This window comes from Lycorma delicatula, chromosome 7, assembly GCF_047948215.1.
Source record: "Lycorma delicatula isolate Av1 chromosome 7, ASM4794821v1, whole genome shotgun sequence".
Taxonomy (NCBI): Eukaryota; Metazoa; Arthropoda; class Insecta; order Hemiptera; family Fulgoridae; genus Lycorma; species Lycorma delicatula.
Genome location: NC_134461.1, coordinates 13550533 through 13571792, shown reverse-complemented (window position 1 = coordinate 13571792; position 21260 = coordinate 13550533). Strand labels below are relative to the sequence as shown.

Genomic DNA, 21260 nt, shown 5'->3' with positions numbered 1-21260 from the left:
ACCAGAGGGCGAGCATTTCGGCCGTCCCTCATGTACTAGCGGTTAGTGCATCAAGTCTGGACTGTGATGTACTTCTGACCGCGTCATCGGAGCCGGTGTTATATGATAGGAGATCTTTTGTGATGTATTGCGGAAGATCTGAAGACTCCTCTTCGAGGCCTCAGATACCTTGGAATTCGACATAGAGACCTTAAAGAAGATGAAAAAACGGAAGAATAAAGGATATCCTAAGGTGAAAGCCTAAGCGATAGAGTTTAGAAGAGATTGTTTTTATAAAGTTTTTTGAACAATTCTAATAAAAAGTGTATCTTAATTTTTTGAAGTACGTTTGATAGTTTATTTATTTTTTTAATACCTTTTATCAAGAAGCGATTTATGTGTTATATGTGGCAAGGGTCCTTTAGGCCCTTGACATCTTTGTGTTTAAGAGTTCTTTCATTGTGGTTTTTAGTTTTTATATGTCAGTGAAGTGTTTTTTGATAGTTATGATTAAATGTCATAAGAGAATATTTTAAAATAGCATTTTGACTATGAAAAGCAAGTGTCATCGCTTTGACATGCTGACAGTCTCGCTCGGTATGCGATTAAATCCAATTAATTTTTTCTATTAATGTCATATTTTATTTGATATTAGATTACGATTGATGATTTTTTATACGACTTAACAAATAAATAATAGGCATTGAAAATTACATGAATTTTTGATTTTACCGTTAATGAAATTAATTTTGCGGTTAAACTTATCACACGGGTACAATGTATTTTAAAAAAGTATGTTTGTACGAGTAAATTTTGCGTTATGAACTTTAAATACTTCAAGTATTAAAGTTCATAGAAAGTCTCACAAAAGTTGTTACGAAGTTCAGTATCATATTTTATTATGAATTAATAAGGACCTATTCAACGTGTAAAAACTTTAATTACCTGTGATGTTTTGCTTCCGAGCCAAAAGTGAATATCCCAGTGGAAAGAATCCTTCTTTTTACCGTCGGCAACAGTCTGAAAAAAAAACAAATTAGCACATTTCTACATAATAAAAATATACATTATAATATAATAAAATATTATATTTATTTCTACGTAATAAAAATATTATATAATACTTCGCAGACCGGCACAAGTACCTTATCTAATACAGCTTTGTTAACCTAATAATTTTTGACTAACAAATGAAGTGCTTATTAATAAAATTAAACATAAAAATATTCAGACAGATCTACTGGAAATATAGTAACGTATGAAAATTTCTTATTCTGTTCGTAATTTTTCGGCCCGTAAACACAAATATTTGTATGCATATGTAATACACAGAGTAATACGGGAACCTTTATATAACTTTTCAACATTTGATCGTGTTAAAATGAGATTCAGCAAACGCTCTTACTTTTAAACGATCTATTTTTTGGTTCGAGGTTAGTACGTTCCCCAAGCCGCCGTGGGTGGCAAATGGGAATTTTTAAATGGAGAGAGTAGGGTTGTGAAATTATTAAAAAAAGGTATAAAAAAAATTCTGATATAAAAAAAATTTACGTTACAATAGTTAAACCTACGTTTAACTATCGAAAAGCGATTTAAGAGTTTCCGTATTTTATTAATATTACGGTGAAACTACATCAACTTTAATTTATACGGACCGCATCCGGTCCTATTTCAGATTAACAGGATTACACTGTACGGTGGAATAAGTTTCCTCCACCATGCGCCGATTAATTTTTATTAATCGTAACAAGCAGTTGACAGTTCATTAGTAAGCGACTGATATTGTTACTATTTCAAAAACGATTTCTATTACTTGTAAGCTAACAATGAATAAAGTGGAAAATTAAAGTTAATAAAGATAATATTAAAAAATAATAAGTAATAAAATAATAATAAAATAAAAAAAATCATACCTTTAATACGATGTACGAGTCACCGCTATAAAATTTGCCGTAATCCTTTTCCGGGTATGGAACAGGTTCAAAATTCTGAAAAAATAAAATATTAACTTAAATTTTATACAATTTAATACATTTCTTTTAAGGTAGCCTTGATGAATACTTTAGAGTAAATAATATAAAAAAGATTCCAGGCGGTTTCAAGGACTGCAGTTAAAAATAATTAATAGTATCTACGAATTTCTGTGACCTTTACCTTAACAAAAACAGTAATTTTGTGAATTAATTTTATACGATAGTCAAAAAAATATTAAACTTTTTAACGAAGGATTTTTTTTATTTTTTAGAAAAATTAAGTAGATTATATGTTTATATAGGCATACATTTTATTTATTTTTTAATTCTATCGTTCGATTTTATAGATAAATAAAACTAAATTTAAAGCTTGCAGTGCTTAGTGGGCTGACGGAACCTGTTCCAGCTGACATTCTACCACGTACGAGTACAAGGATTCGTCATTTTTAGCGCTACTGAGCGTTGTTCCACTAATTTATTCTGGAAAGGTTTGTGCAGTAATAATAAATGCATTAGTGTAATAATTTTACCAGTACAGCAGTATTAAAAATGAAATAACAAACAATGGATTCGATACTAATCGCAAATATTTATTACTTTATTTATGTAAATTATAAAATAGCTTAAAAATTATTTAATCCTGCGATAAGTTTTTCACGATTCCCGTACAGGATCTTCATACAAGAACGGAGGGATTTTGAACACGGATTAAATAAAAACTAAAATACTTAAAGTTGATATCGGGTAGTTATAGAATTTTTCATCTCAAACAGTTTTTTTACGTAACTAATAAATTTCAATGTGCGCACCATTAGTCGCTCGGCAAATCATAAAACAACGGTGGGGTTTCTGTGATTTAGATATGAATAAGAATGATTTAGATCTGTGAATATATAATTATGGTATATTAGAAAAGGCTTTCGATAACGTAGACTGGAATAAAATGTTCAGCATTTTAAAAAAATTAGGGTTCAAATACAGAGATAGAAGAACAATTGCTAACATGTACAGGAACCAAACAGCAACAGTAACAATCGAAGAACATATGAAAGAAGCCGTAATAAGAAAGGGAGTCCGACAAGGATGTTCCCTATCTCCGTTACTTTTTAATCTTTACATGGAACTAGCAGTTAATGATGTTAAAGAACAATTTAGATTCGGAGTAACAGTACAAGGTGAAAAGATAAAGATGCTACGATTTGCTGATGATATAGTAATTCTAGCCGAGAGTAAAAAGGATTTAGAAGAAACAATGAACGGCATAGATGAAGTCCTACGCAAGAACTATCGCGTGAAAATAAACAAGAACAAAACAAAAGTAATGAAATGTAGTAGAAATAACAAAGATGGACCGCTGAATGTGAAAATAGGAGGAGAAAAGATTATGGAGGTAGAAGAATTTTGTTATTTGGGAAGCAAAATTACTAAAGATGGACGAAGCAGGAGCGATATAAAATGTCGAATAGCACAAGCTAAACGAGCCTTCAGTAAGAAATATATTTTGTTTACATCAAAAATTAATTTAAATGTCAGGAAAATATTTTTGAAAGTGTATGTTTGGAGTGTCGCTTTATATGGAAGTGAAACTTGGACAATCGGAGTATCTGAGAAGAAAAGATTAGAAGCTTTTGAAATGCGGTGCTATAGGAGAATGTTAAAAATCAGACGGGTGGATAAAGTGACAAATGAAGAGGTATTGCGGCAAATAGATGAAGAAAGTAGCATTTGGAAAAATATAGTTAAAAGAAGAGACAGACTTATAGGCCACATACTAAGGCATCCTGGAATAGTCGCTTTAATATTGGAAGGACAGGTAGAAGGGAAAAATTGTGTAGGCAGGCCACGTTTGGAGTATGTAAAACAAATTGTTGGGGATGTAGGATGTAGAGGGTATACTGAAATGAAACGACTAGCACTAAATAGGGAATCTTGGAGAGCTGCATCAAACCAGTCAAATGACTGAAGACAAAAAAAAAAAAAATTATTGTAACGATAACTATTAGCGGAAATGTGTTCTACGAATAAGCAACGATGGAAATTTTAAGAAAATTAAAGTTTGGTTAAAGAATTTTTTTTTGTTTACGTTACTACCGATAACGCGTACTGTTTGACAACTTACTTAAACGGAGGGCGACTCATTTGTTATGAATAATTGCTTCAGTGATAAGAAAACGTTCTGATTATGCATAGTTATTTGTCGTTGTATCGGTTTATTATTTCTTATCGGTTTTTCTAGATTTGAGCGATTGTTATTTTTAAATACCGTGTAATATTTTAATTCAAATAATAATAATATTAGAAGTACTGCCGTTTAACATTACGCTTAGAATCTATAAACAAGGCATCAATTTCTGAGAAGGACTGTAAAAAAGCTGACGACAAAGTCGTTACACTTTCTTGATTTTTCTACGTTTAAAGGGACTAAAAAAAAAAACTAAAAATAATTCTACTGAAAAATGTACAAACGATAAAAATTTACCTAACATTTCTTTTTTGGGAATGGGAATGAATTATGATGAAATTTTATTGTATTATTATTAAAAATTTAAATAAATCGAAACAGGTTTTAAAAATCTGTTGCGGACACCACATTTGCAGACTTCCTTGTACGACTATTAAATTACATATATTTTTTATTACAATTTTGTTTAATATCTTCTTTTTTTTATTGAATTATTATTTATTGTAATTTTTTTACAATCAGAGGTTAATAATTATTAATAAATCAATAAATTTAAATTAAAAAAAAAGTTAAAGAAAGGGAGAAATGAAGTCGGATTTTAGCCGATGTGCCTTCCTCTTGTAAGATCCAAATATTTAATTTATTAAAATTTTATTTGGCTATAACTCTGGAACCGATGAAAATAAGTACCGCTTATGATATATCGTTGAAAAACTGTCAGTGACGGTTGATTTTATTGTTGTTATATATTACTGTATTAACTTTTCTTTATTTAAATGTGTTTTCTATCGATGAAAATATACGATACCTATTAAATAACGTGGCCGGTACGACAAGAGGTTTGTCGTTCTGGCCGCCACGACCGACCGAAATCTTGCGGCTAAAATTTCTATTAATTGTAATGGGAGAAGGCGCACGCCAGACAGCCACTATGCGATCAGACGGCGACCTTTCAGTTGTGCAAACGTATGCAAAATTGTATTTAATTGTAATTTAATGCGTAATTTAGCAAGAAAGTGCGAACGTATAGTTTTCAATACGTATTTTTTCCTCTTTACTCTTCTTTTTTTTTAATTGGTATAATGTCGGAAATTGATTTCGATACAAAAAAATCCATTTCTGAAGTTAAAGAAAGATAACAATCTATACGACCGGCGTATAGATATCACAAACAATTTACATTCACATTATCAGATTTTCATTTATTCGTTTTTTGTAAGTAATTCTTCTTTATTTAAAAAAACAAAAAAAAACAGAATGATAATTTATTGAACCGGTATAATATTAGATAAATCAATTTTATAATAAAATACACAAAATAATAAATAATAAAAATGTAGTTAAAAATATAATAAATGACATATTCTGAGAAAGTACAAAAAATCTTTACTCTCTACCCAAAAACAATATAAAAATTGAAAATAATTTTCTTTGTAAAAACGCCTCATTTAGGAACAACAAATGTATATCTATCTAAATAGTAAAAAGTATGAAAATTTATAAATACGGATATTTTGATTTAAATATGACCAGAGTGTTTTATTTATTTGTAACACGTTTTGGGAAAAAAATCATTAACACGCAAATGAAGATCAAAAACAGCTAATGGCCATCTTCCTAAGTAGTGGACAGCATTATTTGAGAGGCACAGCCGCCTATGTTCTCTCTTTTTAACCTTGTGCTTACCGAATTGTGCCGACTTATTCAAGAAAATAACTAGTCCAACAGAAGCATTTTTAAGGTCCGAAAAACAAGAGGCTATACGGGACCCGTACTTAATATAGCGATTTTTTAACTTTAATTTTCAAGACAGGAAATACAAACTGTATCTAGTATTAATATAAAGACGTGGAAACGTTTTAAAAAAGATGATCCCATGAGACCCGACTTACAAATTTAAAACAGTCTGAGGTGGACACCATACAACTTTCTTGTACGCCTTTTAAATTACATACACACATTTTCATAGAATCAGAGGTTAATAATTATTAATAAATGATGTCGGATTCGAACCGATGTGCCTTCCCCTTGTACGATCCAAATATTTCATTAATTAAAATATTATTTGGCTATAACTCTTCTTTTTTCTTTTTTCTGTTTAGCCTCCGGTAACTACCGTTTAGAGAATTCTTCAGAGGATGATATGTATGAGTGTAAATGAAGTGTAGTCTTGTACATTATCAGTTCGACCGTTCCTGAGATGTGTGGTTAATTGAAACCCAACCACCAAAGAACACCGGTATCCACGATCTAGTATTCAAATCCCTGTAAAAATAGCTGGCTTTACTAGGACTTGAACGCTGGAACTCTCGACTTCCAAATCAGCTGATTTGGGAAGACGCGTTAACCACTAGACCGACCCGGTGGGTTTGGCTATAACTCTGGAATCAATGAAAATTTGTACCACTTATGATATATGGTTGAAAAGATCTCAATGAGAGCTCATTACTGCAATTAACAAAAAAGTCCAAAATTCAATTTTTTGGATTTTGGGCTCTCTTGAACACTTTTGGTCCAGTAGATTGAAATCAAAAGGGGAGCACCTCCCCTTTTGTTATAGTTGTACACTACAACTAGATGTTACAACAGTCCTAAATCCAAAATTTCAACATACTACAGCTATTCGTTTTTGAGTTATGCGAAATATATAAAGTACGTATAGATGTCACGCCAAAACTAGTCAAAATGGATATTTCCGTTGAAATCTGAAAACCGAAAGTTTTCGCGATCACAATACTTCCTTTACCTCTTACAAGGAAGTAAAAAAAAATAATAATAATTTTTTTATAATTTCTAATAGTTGTATAATTTGTATTCTGTTTCTCAGGTAGTAGATATTATAAAAATTTGTCAAAAATACTGCATAAATTTTAATGTAAAATTTAATTTGATCGGGTGGATCAAATCGAACACGAACTATTTTTAATGAATATTATTGCAATCGTTCTCTAAATAAATATCGCAGTCGTTAATATTTAAAAGCTTTACGACAAGCGTGAAATAATAATATTGTCGCGGGAAAATTTGCAACTTTGTCGACTGTTTTCCATTCTGTGTCCGATAACTGACTGTAAAGCGAGTCGTTTACTGTTAAAGGCAATTAAAATCTTGATGCAAAAATACAAAAAAGAAACTGTATTACATCGACATACATTTTGTATATGGAAATCACAAAACCAAACAACATTAACGATCGTGAAATTTTACTGCACAGATGAATGGGCCGCAACTTATATACTAAAACATAAACTTATAAAATACACAAACGTAATACGACTCGCGACAATTCTACCCTACTAAACGACATATGTATGTGTGTCTGTGTACATCCCCCTTAGCTTAGCACCGGAATGTACCGATCGCTAGCGGAGATTCCCGATTCGTTAGTATCAATTTCTAGAGGTAAATTTCTAATTTAACATTCGTTATATCAATTTTCATCATTCAAAAAAAAAAACATATTTCTACACAAGAGGTAATTTTGGACACCTAATAATCTCATTCCCAGACGCCGCCCCCCAAAGCCATCCACCCAAGGGCCTAGCTGCGGAGGCGTGCCGTAGGCACGCCCTTTTTTCTTAATCGCATTCTAGATATGAGTTTTCGTAATTTTAAAATAAACAGCCTACAGGCTAACGTAAGCTAAGAGGAAGCAATATTACCAAGTACTGAAGATGGATACAAAAGCAAATAATGTAAATACATTACATTAATTTTTTAAATTTTAACATATCATGGATAAAAATTATGTAAAAACAATACTTTAAAATATTTTTTGTCATGTCTATGTTTTTTTTTTTTAATTTATTTTAAAATCATTTTTATTTTAATTCAAGTAATATGCATAGTACAATTTATACACATTTACTGTGTCATTTGAAGGATACTTTCAGAGGTGTTTTGTTATTACGATACTGATTGTCATTGACATTTATGCTTTTGCGACCTATATATACAGTGTCCATATAAAACGCAACCCATCAATCATTCATCCATGAAATTTAAAAAATCAAGCTTACTCCCCTACTCGTTACTGAAATGGACTCGTCCAACATCTGAACATCGCGGCGACGCAGTAGAACACTACCGATAGTAACAACAATGCAATCATAACGTTCAGTATATCGCTAGAGACAAGATGGTGTTTTCGCTAGATGAACGTGTTTTCATCGTTGAGTACGAAATCAGTGGTTGCAGTGCAAGATTTGTTTCGCCATAAGTACCCAGACAAACCGGCTCCAAACAAAACATCAGTATTAAGGTTAGTTGCAAAATTTAGAGAGACCGGTTCTGTTAATAACAAGGAACATAAAAGATCTGCGTCAGTGTTGAATACAGATACAGTCACTGAAATCAAAGACCGATTACTCGCCTCGCCAAATAAATCGATCAGATGTTTGTCTGCTGAAATTAATTTTTCTAAATCGACTGTTCATCTGGCAACCAAACGATTACAATTACGACCTTATCGCATTCAAACGGTTCATCAACTTCTTGAGCCCGACAAAGAAAAACGGCTACAATATTGTCACCTGTTCCGTCGATTTCTGCGTGAGGGAACTAATGTTATGGATTCGTTATTTTTCACAGATGAAGCACGGTTTCATTTGGTTGGCTACGTAAACAGCCAAAACAGTAGAATTTGGAGCGCTGAAAATCCCCACGTTTATCACTAAAAACAATTACACCCGCAGAAGTCGGGCGTGTGGTGCGCGATATCGCTGAAAAAAATAATCGGTCCTATTTTTTTCGAGTACACCATTAATGCAGAACGATATCAGGATATTTTATTTCAGTTCATCGCACTCTTGGAAGAGGAAGACGGCTACAACATGACGGTGCGACATCGCACTACGCAGGTTCGACTTCTGATTTCGTCGAGGAATTCTTTAGTAATCGTGTTATCGGTCGAGGCTTGTGGCCACCAAGATCTCCAGATTTGACTGCGGCGGATTTTTTTCTACGGGGTTACCTCAAAGAAAATGCCTACAGCAACAAACCACGAACACTGGAACGATTGAAAGTCAATATTGAACAATCTGTATTAAATATCCGGCCACAAACTTTGAAAAAAGTTGCAAGAAACGCTGTAAAAAGAATTGAAGCTTGTATTCACGAAGATGGCAGCCACTTCCAACATTTACTCTAAATGTAAGGTAATGGATGGTAATAATAAAAATTACATTTACATTTACACATGCCTTTTTATTATTTCAATACCTACCAATATAAGGTTGGGTTGCGTTTTATATGGTACACTCTGTATATATATAGTGGGTTGGGGAAAATGAATTTCTTCGTATTCTTCCGCTAGATGGCCTTAGGATAACATAACTAGTAATATTAATCAAATATAGCAACACACTTGCGTGTGCTTTTGAAAGATTATACATATATATATACATACTGAATATTATTTTTTTTACTTTACTTTGAAAGGTTATTTATGATATATTAGATTATTTATTTCTTAAAAATTTGAGAAAACAAAGAAGAGACTCGATACATTTTAAAATTTAATTACAGGAAAGGTAAATCTAATTATACAATACGACTCGGCTGCTAAACAAATTTATGGATACGATGCGGTATCAGTAGTATGTGTGACACAAAGCCGGTTCAAGCGTTTTCAACCTGGAAATTCTTAAGTCAATTATGCACCTCGTTCTGGTGGCCAATGACTGAAAAAGTCAATGAAATTACGGAAAAACTGACAACATAGTTGTTTCTGATGTACGGCTTACACAAACAACTTAATTTAAAATATTTATCGTTTTATTTAAATATAATATTTATTCGTTTATTTAATACAACGATCATAAATAAAGCGCGCGGGAATACCGTATTTAATTCGCGCGGGTGTGGCGGTACTAGCGGCGACGGTCGGCACTAACTAAATTAACGTAATATCACAACTTACATAGAATAAATTTCGCTTGTACGGTCGGCAGATTGGTGTAGCCGCGAGGCTTAACGCAACAGGTAATGAGTCGACCGGATAGAGTTATTTTTTTACGCTTTCAATATTATTAATTTATTTAATTCTACCGCTCGCCTGTAACGTCACAACATAGCAGGCGACTACAACAGAATTTTTTAGGGTTGGGGTGCGATTTTGAAAAAGGGTTTTTGCAAATATTGTTATTTTTTAATCGTTAACAAATGTGGCTAAGAAAAATATGACCTTAATTAGGCGAAATCTCGAGATACTGAAGGTGACCTTGCTCTACAGCCTCAGCTGCTTGACCTTTAAAGTTGAAAATTGAATGGCATCAGTGCCCCACATATTGAAGTAAACGCACCAAGTTTGGTCAAAATGGGTTCAGTAGTTCTGGCGATATAAGGAGTGCAAGACCGAACATACACACGTTCAAACGAACATCCTGTTTTTCGGGTTCCTTAGGTTTCACTTTAAGATCCGGTGAAAATCGCACATGCCCGAACTAAACCTTTTAGATAATTTCCCTTTTACAGCTATAGCTCTGCTATAGCGCTACCTAGAGCGAAAAGTAAAATTGTATTAGAATACATTTAATAAATAATACATATTATATTTAAATTGATTATAATAAAAACAGGCTATAAAGCCCCGTGAAAAAAATTAAAAACCAGAAAAGATTAGCTTTACTATTATATAGAAAAAAATGCATCCACCCAAGAAAAATACAACCTTGTATAACAATAAAGTTAAAAAAATACACAAACAGACATTAACAAAAAAACGTTTTAACAGGATGTTAAATAATAGGCTAGCAACAGCAGTGAGGAAATATAATGTCATTAAATTTGTATTAAGTTAGCGTGCAATGAATAACACGAAAAAGGACTATGCATTACACACATTATAATGATAAAACAACTCTCAAGTCATTAATAAAAAATACTAGCATCGTAATTGAAAAAAAAATGTAAATTTTATAATTAACAACCGTATTTATATTTCAACAATTGCTCTGTTGAGCAACCGATAAGTGTCTTGTTTGAGAAAATATACAATATTTTATGTAAATATTAAGATGTATGTATTTAATACTCGAATAAATTATATTTCTACAAAGTTTTCTACAACCTTTTCTTATTAGAAGGTTTTCGTAAAACAATGGTGGGGTTTCTGCGATTCAGATACCCACCGGGTTGGTATAGTTGTGAACAGGTCTTCCGAAATCAGTTGATTTGGAAGTCGAGAGTTCCAGCGTTCAAGTCCTAGTAAAGTCAGTTATTTTAACACGGATTTGAATACTAGATCGTGGATACCGGTGTTCTTTGGTTGTTGGGTTTCAATTAACCAAACATCTCAAGAACGGTCGACCTGAGACTGTACAAGTCTACATGAAAGCAGCGATGATGTTAAGACAGCTGTTCGTGAGTGACTTAATGGACTTGGGGGAGACTTCTTCGACGACATACAAAAACTAGTGTCACGATTTCACAAATGCTTGAACTAAGGTGATGATTACGTGGAAAAATAGCTTAAAAATGTAGATTACGGTGCGTATATTAAAGTTAAAATAAATTTGTTGTAAAACAAAAACTGTGTTTACTTTCTGGACGACCCTAATATTTTCGTATGGAATATTTATAAAAAAATATTAAACTGGTGAATTACAGGGGCAGTTAAGCTAACCGGTGTTTAAAAACCGTCTACTCAAAATTATTTCCCAAGTCGACTAACGAATTGGTTTCCTATGCGCTGTTGAAATATATTATTGATAAATAAAAATCAATAACACTTGAAAAAGAAGAAAAAAATAATATTACAAAATTTTTTTAAAATTTTCTTTATACTTTTTAGTCATGATTTAATCAAATTATTATCATACACTGCACGAGTTTAATCAGTAGGTTAATTTCGATTTCAAGAAATAATATCATATATTGAAATTTCTAATCTATATATATAAAAATGTTAAGTTCGTTTGTGTACGGCTTCAAAAACTCAAAATGTTCTGCACCGATTGAGCTCAAATTTTAGCACGATATATAACCCGCATCAAAGATTGTTTTCATCTATTTTTAATAAATCTATCTATCTAATTTAATTTGGACATTTTTAATTTGGAAATGTAAACAAACGAAAACCAATCAGATCAATCAATGCAAGACGGCCTGTCAAACACAACGACCAAATTTCTTTGAATTATATTTAACAGCTAAACCATCTATATTTTATTAAAAAAAAAAACAAAAAAAAACACCAAAACAAAAAGAAAAGCCACCAAGAAGGATAACTTACAGTAAATAAATTAAAACACCCGAGTTTCTTATAGCCCAAATAGACTTAAGACTATGCAAACAAAAAAAGTCGAAATAACCAAATACACAGAAAATAATATCCCTACATAATGACCAAAAAATCCTTTGTTAGGTTAAATATTCACTTTTGTCCTAATTTACAGAAGGCATTTACAACGAAGCATTGAAAAATATTGAAGACAAGTGCTTAGCTAATGCAAATAAAGTTCTTAGTCAATTGGGAATACCAGCACCCACCCCAGCTGCGATTGCTTCATTTGATGTGGATTTATGCCGTGAACAGAGTTACAACATTGGTGATCTTCAGTCATACGTCCGATCAAACATTCCCAAATTAACGCGTGAACAGAAAGGCATTTATGATCGCATAATGCAAATGATAAATGACGGAGTTGGGGGAAACTTCTTCTTAGATGCGCCAGGAGGAACTGGGAAAACATTCCTCATTAGATTGATTCTAGCAACGGTTCGATAAAAAAATGACATAGCCTTAGCTCTTGCTTCGTCTGGAATAGCTGCCACATTGTTACCAGGTGGAGGACTGCGCATTCAACTCTGAAGTCGCCATTAAACATGCAAATCATCGAGACTCCCACGTGCAATATTTCTAAAGCATCCTGTATGGGAAAAGTATTACAAAAATGTAAACTCATTGTTTGGGATGAATGCACGATGGCACATAAAAAATCGCTTAAAGCTCTTGATCGATCGTTACGAGATTTGCGTGGAAACGTTCAACCGTTCGGGAATGCTTTGATATTGCTCGCAGGAGATTTTAGGCAAACATTCCCTGTAATTTCTCGATCGACACCAGCAGACGAAATAAATGCTTGCCTGAAATATTCAATACTGTGGCGACACGTACGTTCATTGCAGTCGACTACGAATATGCGTGTCCAGTTGCAGAATGATCCATCAGCCGGGCATTCTCACGGCAGTTACTGGACATTGGAAACGGACAGCTGTCAGTCGATGAGACGTCTAGACGAATATCGTTTCCTGATAATTTTTGTAATTTAGTAACATCGAAAGAAGAACTGATCGAAAAAGTATTTCCTGATATGCAAATTAATCATAGAAATCACGATCGGCTCAGTGAACGAGCTATCCTTGCCGCAAAGAATAAAGATGTCTATCAACTTACTAATGTTATTCGATCCAGCATTCAAAGTGAGGAAATTACATATAAGTCTATAGACACCGTTGTGGAAGCAGATGAAGTAGTTAATTATCCGACGGAATTTTTAAACTCACATCTGCCAGGGATGCCACCACACATATTAAAATTGAAAATAAGTGTGCCAATTATCCTGTTGCGGAATATTAATCAGCCAAAACTCTGCAACGGCACGCGACTTGCAGTTAAGAAATTGACGAATAATGTAGTGGAAGCAACGATTTTAACGGGGCCTTTCAAAGGTGATGATGTCCTCATTCCTCGAATACCCGCGATCCCGAACGATACACCATTTCAATTTAAAAGATTGTAATTCCCAATTCGATCGGCATTTGCAATCATAATCGATAAAGCTCAAGGTCAATCTTTAGAATTGTGCGGTTTAGATTTAGATGCGGATTGCTTCTCACATGGACAACTGTATGTGCGTGTTCCCGAGTCGGCAAACCAGGTAGCCTTTATATCTACGCAGACAGTGGAAAAACAAAAAAAATATTGTACATCCACAATTATTGCAAAATTAAACTTCTATGAAACGTATGCTTTGTTTTGTTTCTCATTTCTCATCCATGCAACCACAATGTGCCACAGCGAAGCGTGGCGGCTAGTATATTTATAAAATATCAAACAAATTTTCAATCAAACATTTACTATACAAAGTAACGAAATAGTAAATTTTTTGCATAGTGAAGTTAACCCCGTTCGAGGGAATGTTTACAAAAGTAACGGTTGAATATTGTATCGTCACCCGACCTTAGCAGCTGTGGAAAGTTTCATCAATCGGCCATGTCAGGAAGTATGTTAAATTAAAGATGTAAGATTTGAGGACAAAATGAAAAAAAAAAAATTGTGAGAAAGAAAAGCCAGTAAAAATGGTAGTGTACAGTGAACTGCAATACTTACACTATACAAACACTTCTAATGATAAGCTGACAGTTATCTTTTTTAACGCAATTTAGTGACAAGATACATACTTAAAATATAACATATTAGAATATCATAATATTCATGTAAGTTCAACATAATACCTAAGTAATAACATAATACCTATATTTTTTTTATTCATCAACAGTAAACACGTAACAACCTACTTACTTGTTCAATAAAGATAAACTAACAGATAATTGCAAACGTAATTGTCAAGCGATTGTCAATATAACCACTTCAGACATAAATATTCGCGGTATACCTTACCTTACTAAATTTTGTTAAAACTTTAAATCGATTAACATTTATTAGCTAAACATAAAAAGAACACAAAAATTATATAATTTTTTTTTTTTTAATTAAAATTATAAAGGAATTCCGTTTTATATATTGCAACATAACTCCGTATTTTCATTTTTAAATTAATACTTTCAAAATGTTCGTATTTTTTTCAAATTTTAAAAATCTTGAAAGAATGATATTTTGATTAAATGTAAATTTTAATAATTGAAATACAGGAACGAACATAAGAAATATAAAATTTTCAAAAACCTTTCTGCATTCTAGGTCCGGGATCTATTACTTAAAAAACAAAATTGTAGACATTTCTTGATTCTTGATTGCTCTACATATAAAGTATAAACTTTCAAAATAAACTTTTAAAACATTTAAACCGAAGGGAGATAGTGCAAAAGAAGAAATTTTAAGAGCTGGAATTGATTTTTTGAATTTTTTTATTACCTATATATGCATTGTAGGTAACAAATTTGCTTTAATAAATTTTTATCTAAAATGCCTCTGAAGAAAATCGAAAACAGTTTTTTCCCGATATCCCCCTTCCCCCAAAAAAAGAATTTTGAAAAAATTATGATCAATACCCATATATAGAAATATTTGAGGTAGAACTGAAGAAAATCGTTCAGTCAATCCTGAGATACAAGGCCAAAAATAGTGCGGCACATACGTACGCGCATGCATGCATATGTTATTTTGCTTTAAATGAACTAGTCGGACCCTAGATATGTAAATAAAAACCCTAGATATGTAAAATAAATGTAGATATGTAAAAAAAACTCGATACTCCCATTTTTCGGCACGATTACCTCCCTTTTTATATAGTTATTTTCGCCAGAAAAAAAATTTTAAAACCCTTAAATTTGGTCTTAAATCGCATATATTTTCATCGAACGAACTGTTCGTTATTAAATTCAATATTTAGTATGTGTGAGAACACATTTTGTCTTCGATTTTGATTTCAGTTTCAGATTAAGCATCGATAGAGGATTACAAAAATACACGAATGGCCGCGATCGGCCCGTCCGGTTCGCTTCAAAATAGCCGCCAAAATAAAAAGTTTGTAATAATCATTACACAATAACGGTGTAAGCTATTGAGTTGGTTCAAAAGCACTGATGTAAAGATTACTAAAATGCGTAAAATGTAAAAATATCAATTTTGTAAATCAAATGTAAGATCCCATATTGGCGAATATAATAACTGGAAAGAAAATGTGTTATAAAACCGCCAAAACAAGAGATAAATAAATTATTAAACTTTTTGTATCTAGCGGAAATACAAGTTATATATAATAACTTTGTTATGAATGAATGAATTAATTATTTAGAGAACAGTACAATAATAGGACTGTTCATTCGGGAGATTTTTCATTGAATAGATTTTTCATTGATAACTGCTTTTATTTTTTATAATTAATTGTGTGTGTATTCTGAGTTAATACTGACCAAGGTTTTACCGTGATTTCCCTTGATCTATCCAGGCAAATGCTAGAACAGTTCCTTTTATTATTACACGATTGCCGAAAAAGGAATGTAACGCATTTAAGTTGTATGTATATGTCTGTTCCACCGTAAGCAGCTCAGCGGCCGAACCGATTTAGATGAATGACCCCGTCGTTAACTTACGTTACCGGGAATGTCATAGTCCGTATAAATATGTGTATATATACGAGAAGTTATCTCTAAAATAAAGATCGTTTCATTGTAAAAAAATTTATTCTGAAAACTTTACAAATATTTTTTATTTCTCTTAAACTACATACATTGTATTACTTCTCTATGCAATCGCCACATGAATTAAGACATTTATCGTAGCGATACACCGGCATCAATATACCTCATCATATTCTTCTGTCGCTAGTCCATTTAGCCACTGATTAACAGCATTTTTAAGTTCATCGTCACCCGCGAATCGCTTACTACTCAAAAATTCTTTCCACCTCCCAAACAAAAAGTAATCAGAAGGAACTAAGTCCAAACTACACGGTGGGTGATCGTAAATTTCCCATCCAAATGTTTTCTGTAAATCACGTGTCGCACCCGCAACATGTGGACGTGCGTGTATTATCGTGCAACATAACGACGATGTCGGTCAGCCGCTCACGTCGCCGATTTTGAATGGCGCGGCGTAACTTACGTAGTGTTCGGCATGTAGGCCGCAGTAGGCTTCTGCATTTATAGTCGTTCCACTTGGCATGAAATCGATCAGCAGTATGCCAAACCGATCCCTAAAGACTGTCTGCGTCGGTTTGCGTCCAAATGGCTTGACTTTTGTCGGTCTAATTGGTGATTGAGGATGACGCCACTCACTTGACTGCCGTTTTCTCTGTGGCGTGTAATACGAAATTCATGTTTAATCGTCGGTAACGATTGAATTAAGGAACTCATCACCTTTTTCTGTGTAGCGCATCAAAAAATCCAAAGCAGAAGATCCTATTCGGATTTTTTTGTGACATTCTGTTAAGACGTGCGGCCCCCGACGTGCACAAACCTTTCTGAAGCCTGAATGGTCATGAACAATGCGACCGATAACAGCTCTTGAAACATCAGGAAAAAGAAGGGCGAAGTCGGAAATTGTTTAGCGATTATCTTTTCTAATTTCATATCATCGACGCGTTTCAATAAGTCCTCGGTGATTATCGAGGGCCTTCCCAAATTTTCTTCATCGTGCACATTAATTCTGTTTTTTCTAAACCTTTCACACCAATTTCGAACGTTTCTTTCATTCATTATATTATCACCGCACACAGAAACCAACTGCCTATGAATTTCAGCCGGCTTAAAGTTTTGATAGTTTAAAAACTTATCGCACCACACATTTCACAGTCGGCGGCAACATCGATTTTCCTATTCATTTTATAACGTAATAACTCACACAACGCGACAACTTACTGACAACAATGCAGTGTGTTCATTACTAATGAGGCCATGAACAACACAGGTTCGCCAACCTTAAGGATAGAAATTTCCCAGCGATGTTTATTTTAGAGAATTCCTCTCACAGTTATCACTGTGCGAGCTGGGTTTGAACCGAACGATTCGAATCAATCGAATGAGTAATATTACAAAATTAATAGAATTAAATTTACGTTAAATAGAATAAATAAAAAAAAAATTATTTAATAATAATGGACTTCCCGTGGGGACTGCGTGTGAGGCTAGAGCGGTGAGGTAATGCGAATACCTCGTTCGAGGCTAGTAACCAGCTGATCGCCATCAATCAATAAACGCAGTGCCCCTAGGGAGTTTTTTTGGGAGGTGCAATGGGGTGCTCTTATAATTTTTCAAAAATCATCGGAGTATTTGTTAGTAGGTTGAAGGCTAATATTTGCTCGCATCAGGTATCCTCTCGATCTAACAGATCACGGTTATTCGGAAATGTTTTTATAACTTCGCAATCGATTTTTAAAATTGAAACGGGGTATTTGCTAGTGTAGTACAAAATCACGATGGAACCAACCGGATAAAAAAAGAGCAACATTTGTAACCAATGTATTTTTTTCGGCAGTCGTGTCTTTTTTTATTTTTAATATTTATTTCTTGCTTTCCGTGCGGTAGCATATTTACGCATTCCTGCCGTGATCTGTATGATGTATTATTATCTGAGATGTATAAATACCATGATGTAGTACAGGGGTACCATATAAAACGCAACCCATCAATCACTCATCCATGAAATTTCAAAAGTCAAGGTTACTCCCCTACTCGTTACTGAAATGGACTTGTCCAACATCTGAACATCGCGGCGACGCAGTAGAACACTACCGATAGTAACAACAATGCAATCATAACGTTCAGTGTATTGCTAGAGACAAGATTGTGTTTTCGCTAGATGAACGTGTTTTCATTGTCGAGTCGTACTTCAGTACGAAATCAGTGGTTGCAGTGCAAGATTTGTTTCGCCATAAGTACCCAGATAAACCGGCTCCTAAAAAAACATCAGTATTAAGGTTAGTCGCAAAATTTAGAGAGACCGGTTCTGTTAATATCAAGAAACACAAAAGATCTGCGTCAGTGTTGAATACAGATACAGTAGCTGAAATCAAAGACCGATTACTCGCCTCGCCAAATAAATCGATCAGACGTTTGTCTGCTGAAATTAATTTGTCTAAATCGACTGTTCATCGGGCGACCAAACGATTACAATTACGACCTTATCGCGTTCAAACGGTTCATCGACTTCTTGAGCCCGACAAAGAAAAACGGCTTCAATATTGTCAACGGTTCCGTCGATTTCTGCACGAGGGAACTAATGTTATGGATTCGTTATTTTTCACAGATGAAGCACGGATTCATTTGGATGGCTACGTAAATAGCCAAAACAGTAGAATTTGGGGCGCTGAAAATCCCCACGTTTATCACGAAAAACAATTACACCCGCAGAAGTCGGGCGTGTGGTGCGCGATATCGCGGAAGAAAATAATCGGTCCTATTTTTTTCGAGTACACCATTAATGCAGAACGATATCAGGATATTTTATTTCAGTTCATCGCATTCTTGGAAGAGGAAGACAGACAATGCCGACTACAGCATGACGGTGCGACATCGCACTACGCAGGTTCGACTTCTGATTTCGTCGAGGAATTCTTTGGTAATCGTGTTATCGGTCGAGGCTTGTGGCCACCAAGATCTCCAGAATTGACTGCGGCGATTTTTTTCTACGGGGTTACCTCAAAGAAAAAGCCTACAGCAACAAACCACTGGAACGATTGAAAGTCAGTATTGAACAAGCTGTATTAAATATCCGGCCACGAACTTTGAAAAACGTTGCAAGAAACATCGTAAAAAGAATTTAAGCTTGTATTCAAGAAGATGGCGGCCACTTCCAACATTTACTGTAAATGTAAGCTAATAGATGGTAATAATAAAAATTACATTTACATTTACACATGCCTTTTTATTATTTCAATACTTACTAATATAAGGTTAGGTTGCGTTTTATATGGGACACCCTTTATATATAATTATAAAAATAAATATATGTTATATATATTTATCGTCTCTTTGTTTACGCTTTTTTAAGATAGCTGTAGTCTATTTCTTATATTTGTACTAGTAGTGTGAACACAGTATTCATAATTAGGCCACTTAGGTTGAAAATTCAAATCGATTTGATAGCTTACACCGTTATCGGGTAATGATTGTTAAAAAAATAGTTTAAGAATTCGTGAATTCTTAATTCAGATTAAGAATTTGGAGTCGGGTTAGAAATCGATTACGATATGGAAAGTCGTCAAGCATCCCTGTAGAGAGTTTGTTAGTAATGTAAAATTATAGATAAAAGATTAATTTTGAATATAATCAAAAAGCGCAGAAAAAATTCTCCAATTTTAACAGAAATTTAGATTTATTACTAATATCTAAATTAAAAACGATTTCAAATAAAGTTCTGAACTGTATATTTCAAATTTATTAAGAATTCAATATGCTATACGATATTTCTGGATTAATCATACGGATCACATCCGGTACTTTTTATTCCAGATTAACAGGATTATATACTATACAGTAGAATTAATACATCCGAAGGCTTCCTTTATAATAATATTCGTAATATTAACGTCTGGTGGCATAAATCTGAACACTGTGGGTGCACCCTCCTAGTATAATAAATAGACTGAAATAGAAGTTCAGTCAACCAAACCAAGAAAGACGATAAAAATAAAATAAAAAATAAGAACATGTAGAATGGTGAAATGGTAATCTTATTTTACATCTTTTGATGTATTTTTAGGGGTAAAATATAAATGGAAAGTTAGATTTAGTTTGTTTGGATCTAACTGTTCTAGTCGTGTCGTAAATAAACTATTTTTAGTTACAAAGAAAGAAAGTGGGATATATAAAATATATTTAAATATGTACAAAAATAATTTGCCGTATGTATAGCTTTTAGCAGCTATATTTTTCGTCTTAGGTGTGTAAGAAAATAACTTTCATCCGATTTAAATTTAAAAAGGGCTTGTACAATCACGTTATATTAATCATTTTTTGTTGATTACACTTATACTATAATAAAAATAGACTGTAAAAGGGTTGATGTAAGAAAAATAATTAGAAGCGTTAACCTTTTTACTTTCAGAGCTATAAATAATGTAAATGTATAGCTGTATATCTACATCTATACTATTATATAAAGAGGAAGAGGGGGTTTTTTTTAATGCTTTTATTTACAGTCGCATCAACAATTACACTCATTAGCGACTGAAGTAACAATATTATGTAGTGTTACGTAAAACAACAAAAATAAACAGGAACAATAAAGAATAAATAAGTAACAAGTAACAACAACAAATACAAACTAAATCACATAAATCAGACAAACCACAAAATTGTACGGTTTTTGTTTGTTTAGTAAAACAAAAAAACACTCGATCAATCGCAACCAAATTTTTATCCTGTTTCTTGGCATAACTGAGAAGGTTTTTTGATATATTTCATCTTGAATATATATATATATATGTAGTAGCGGAGAT

The 21260-nt window shown here is 33.2% G+C and overlaps 1 protein-coding gene across 1 annotated transcript in view; it reads right to left on the bottom strand.

Moving 5' to 3' along the window:
- The window catches only part of LOC142328240 (actin depolymerizing venom protein gelsolin 1-like), a 146211-nt gene that overhangs the window by 27943 nt on the left and 97008 nt on the right, over positions 1–21260 (bottom strand). Inside the window, exons 3-4 of the mRNA XM_075371872.1 lie at positions 1893–1967; positions 925–999 (exon numbers count right to left, since the gene is read on the bottom strand). Coding sequence (XP_075227987.1) covers positions 925–999; positions 1893–1967 — 150 coding nt within the window. The remainder of the gene's footprint in view (positions 1–924; positions 1000–1892; positions 1968–21260) is intronic.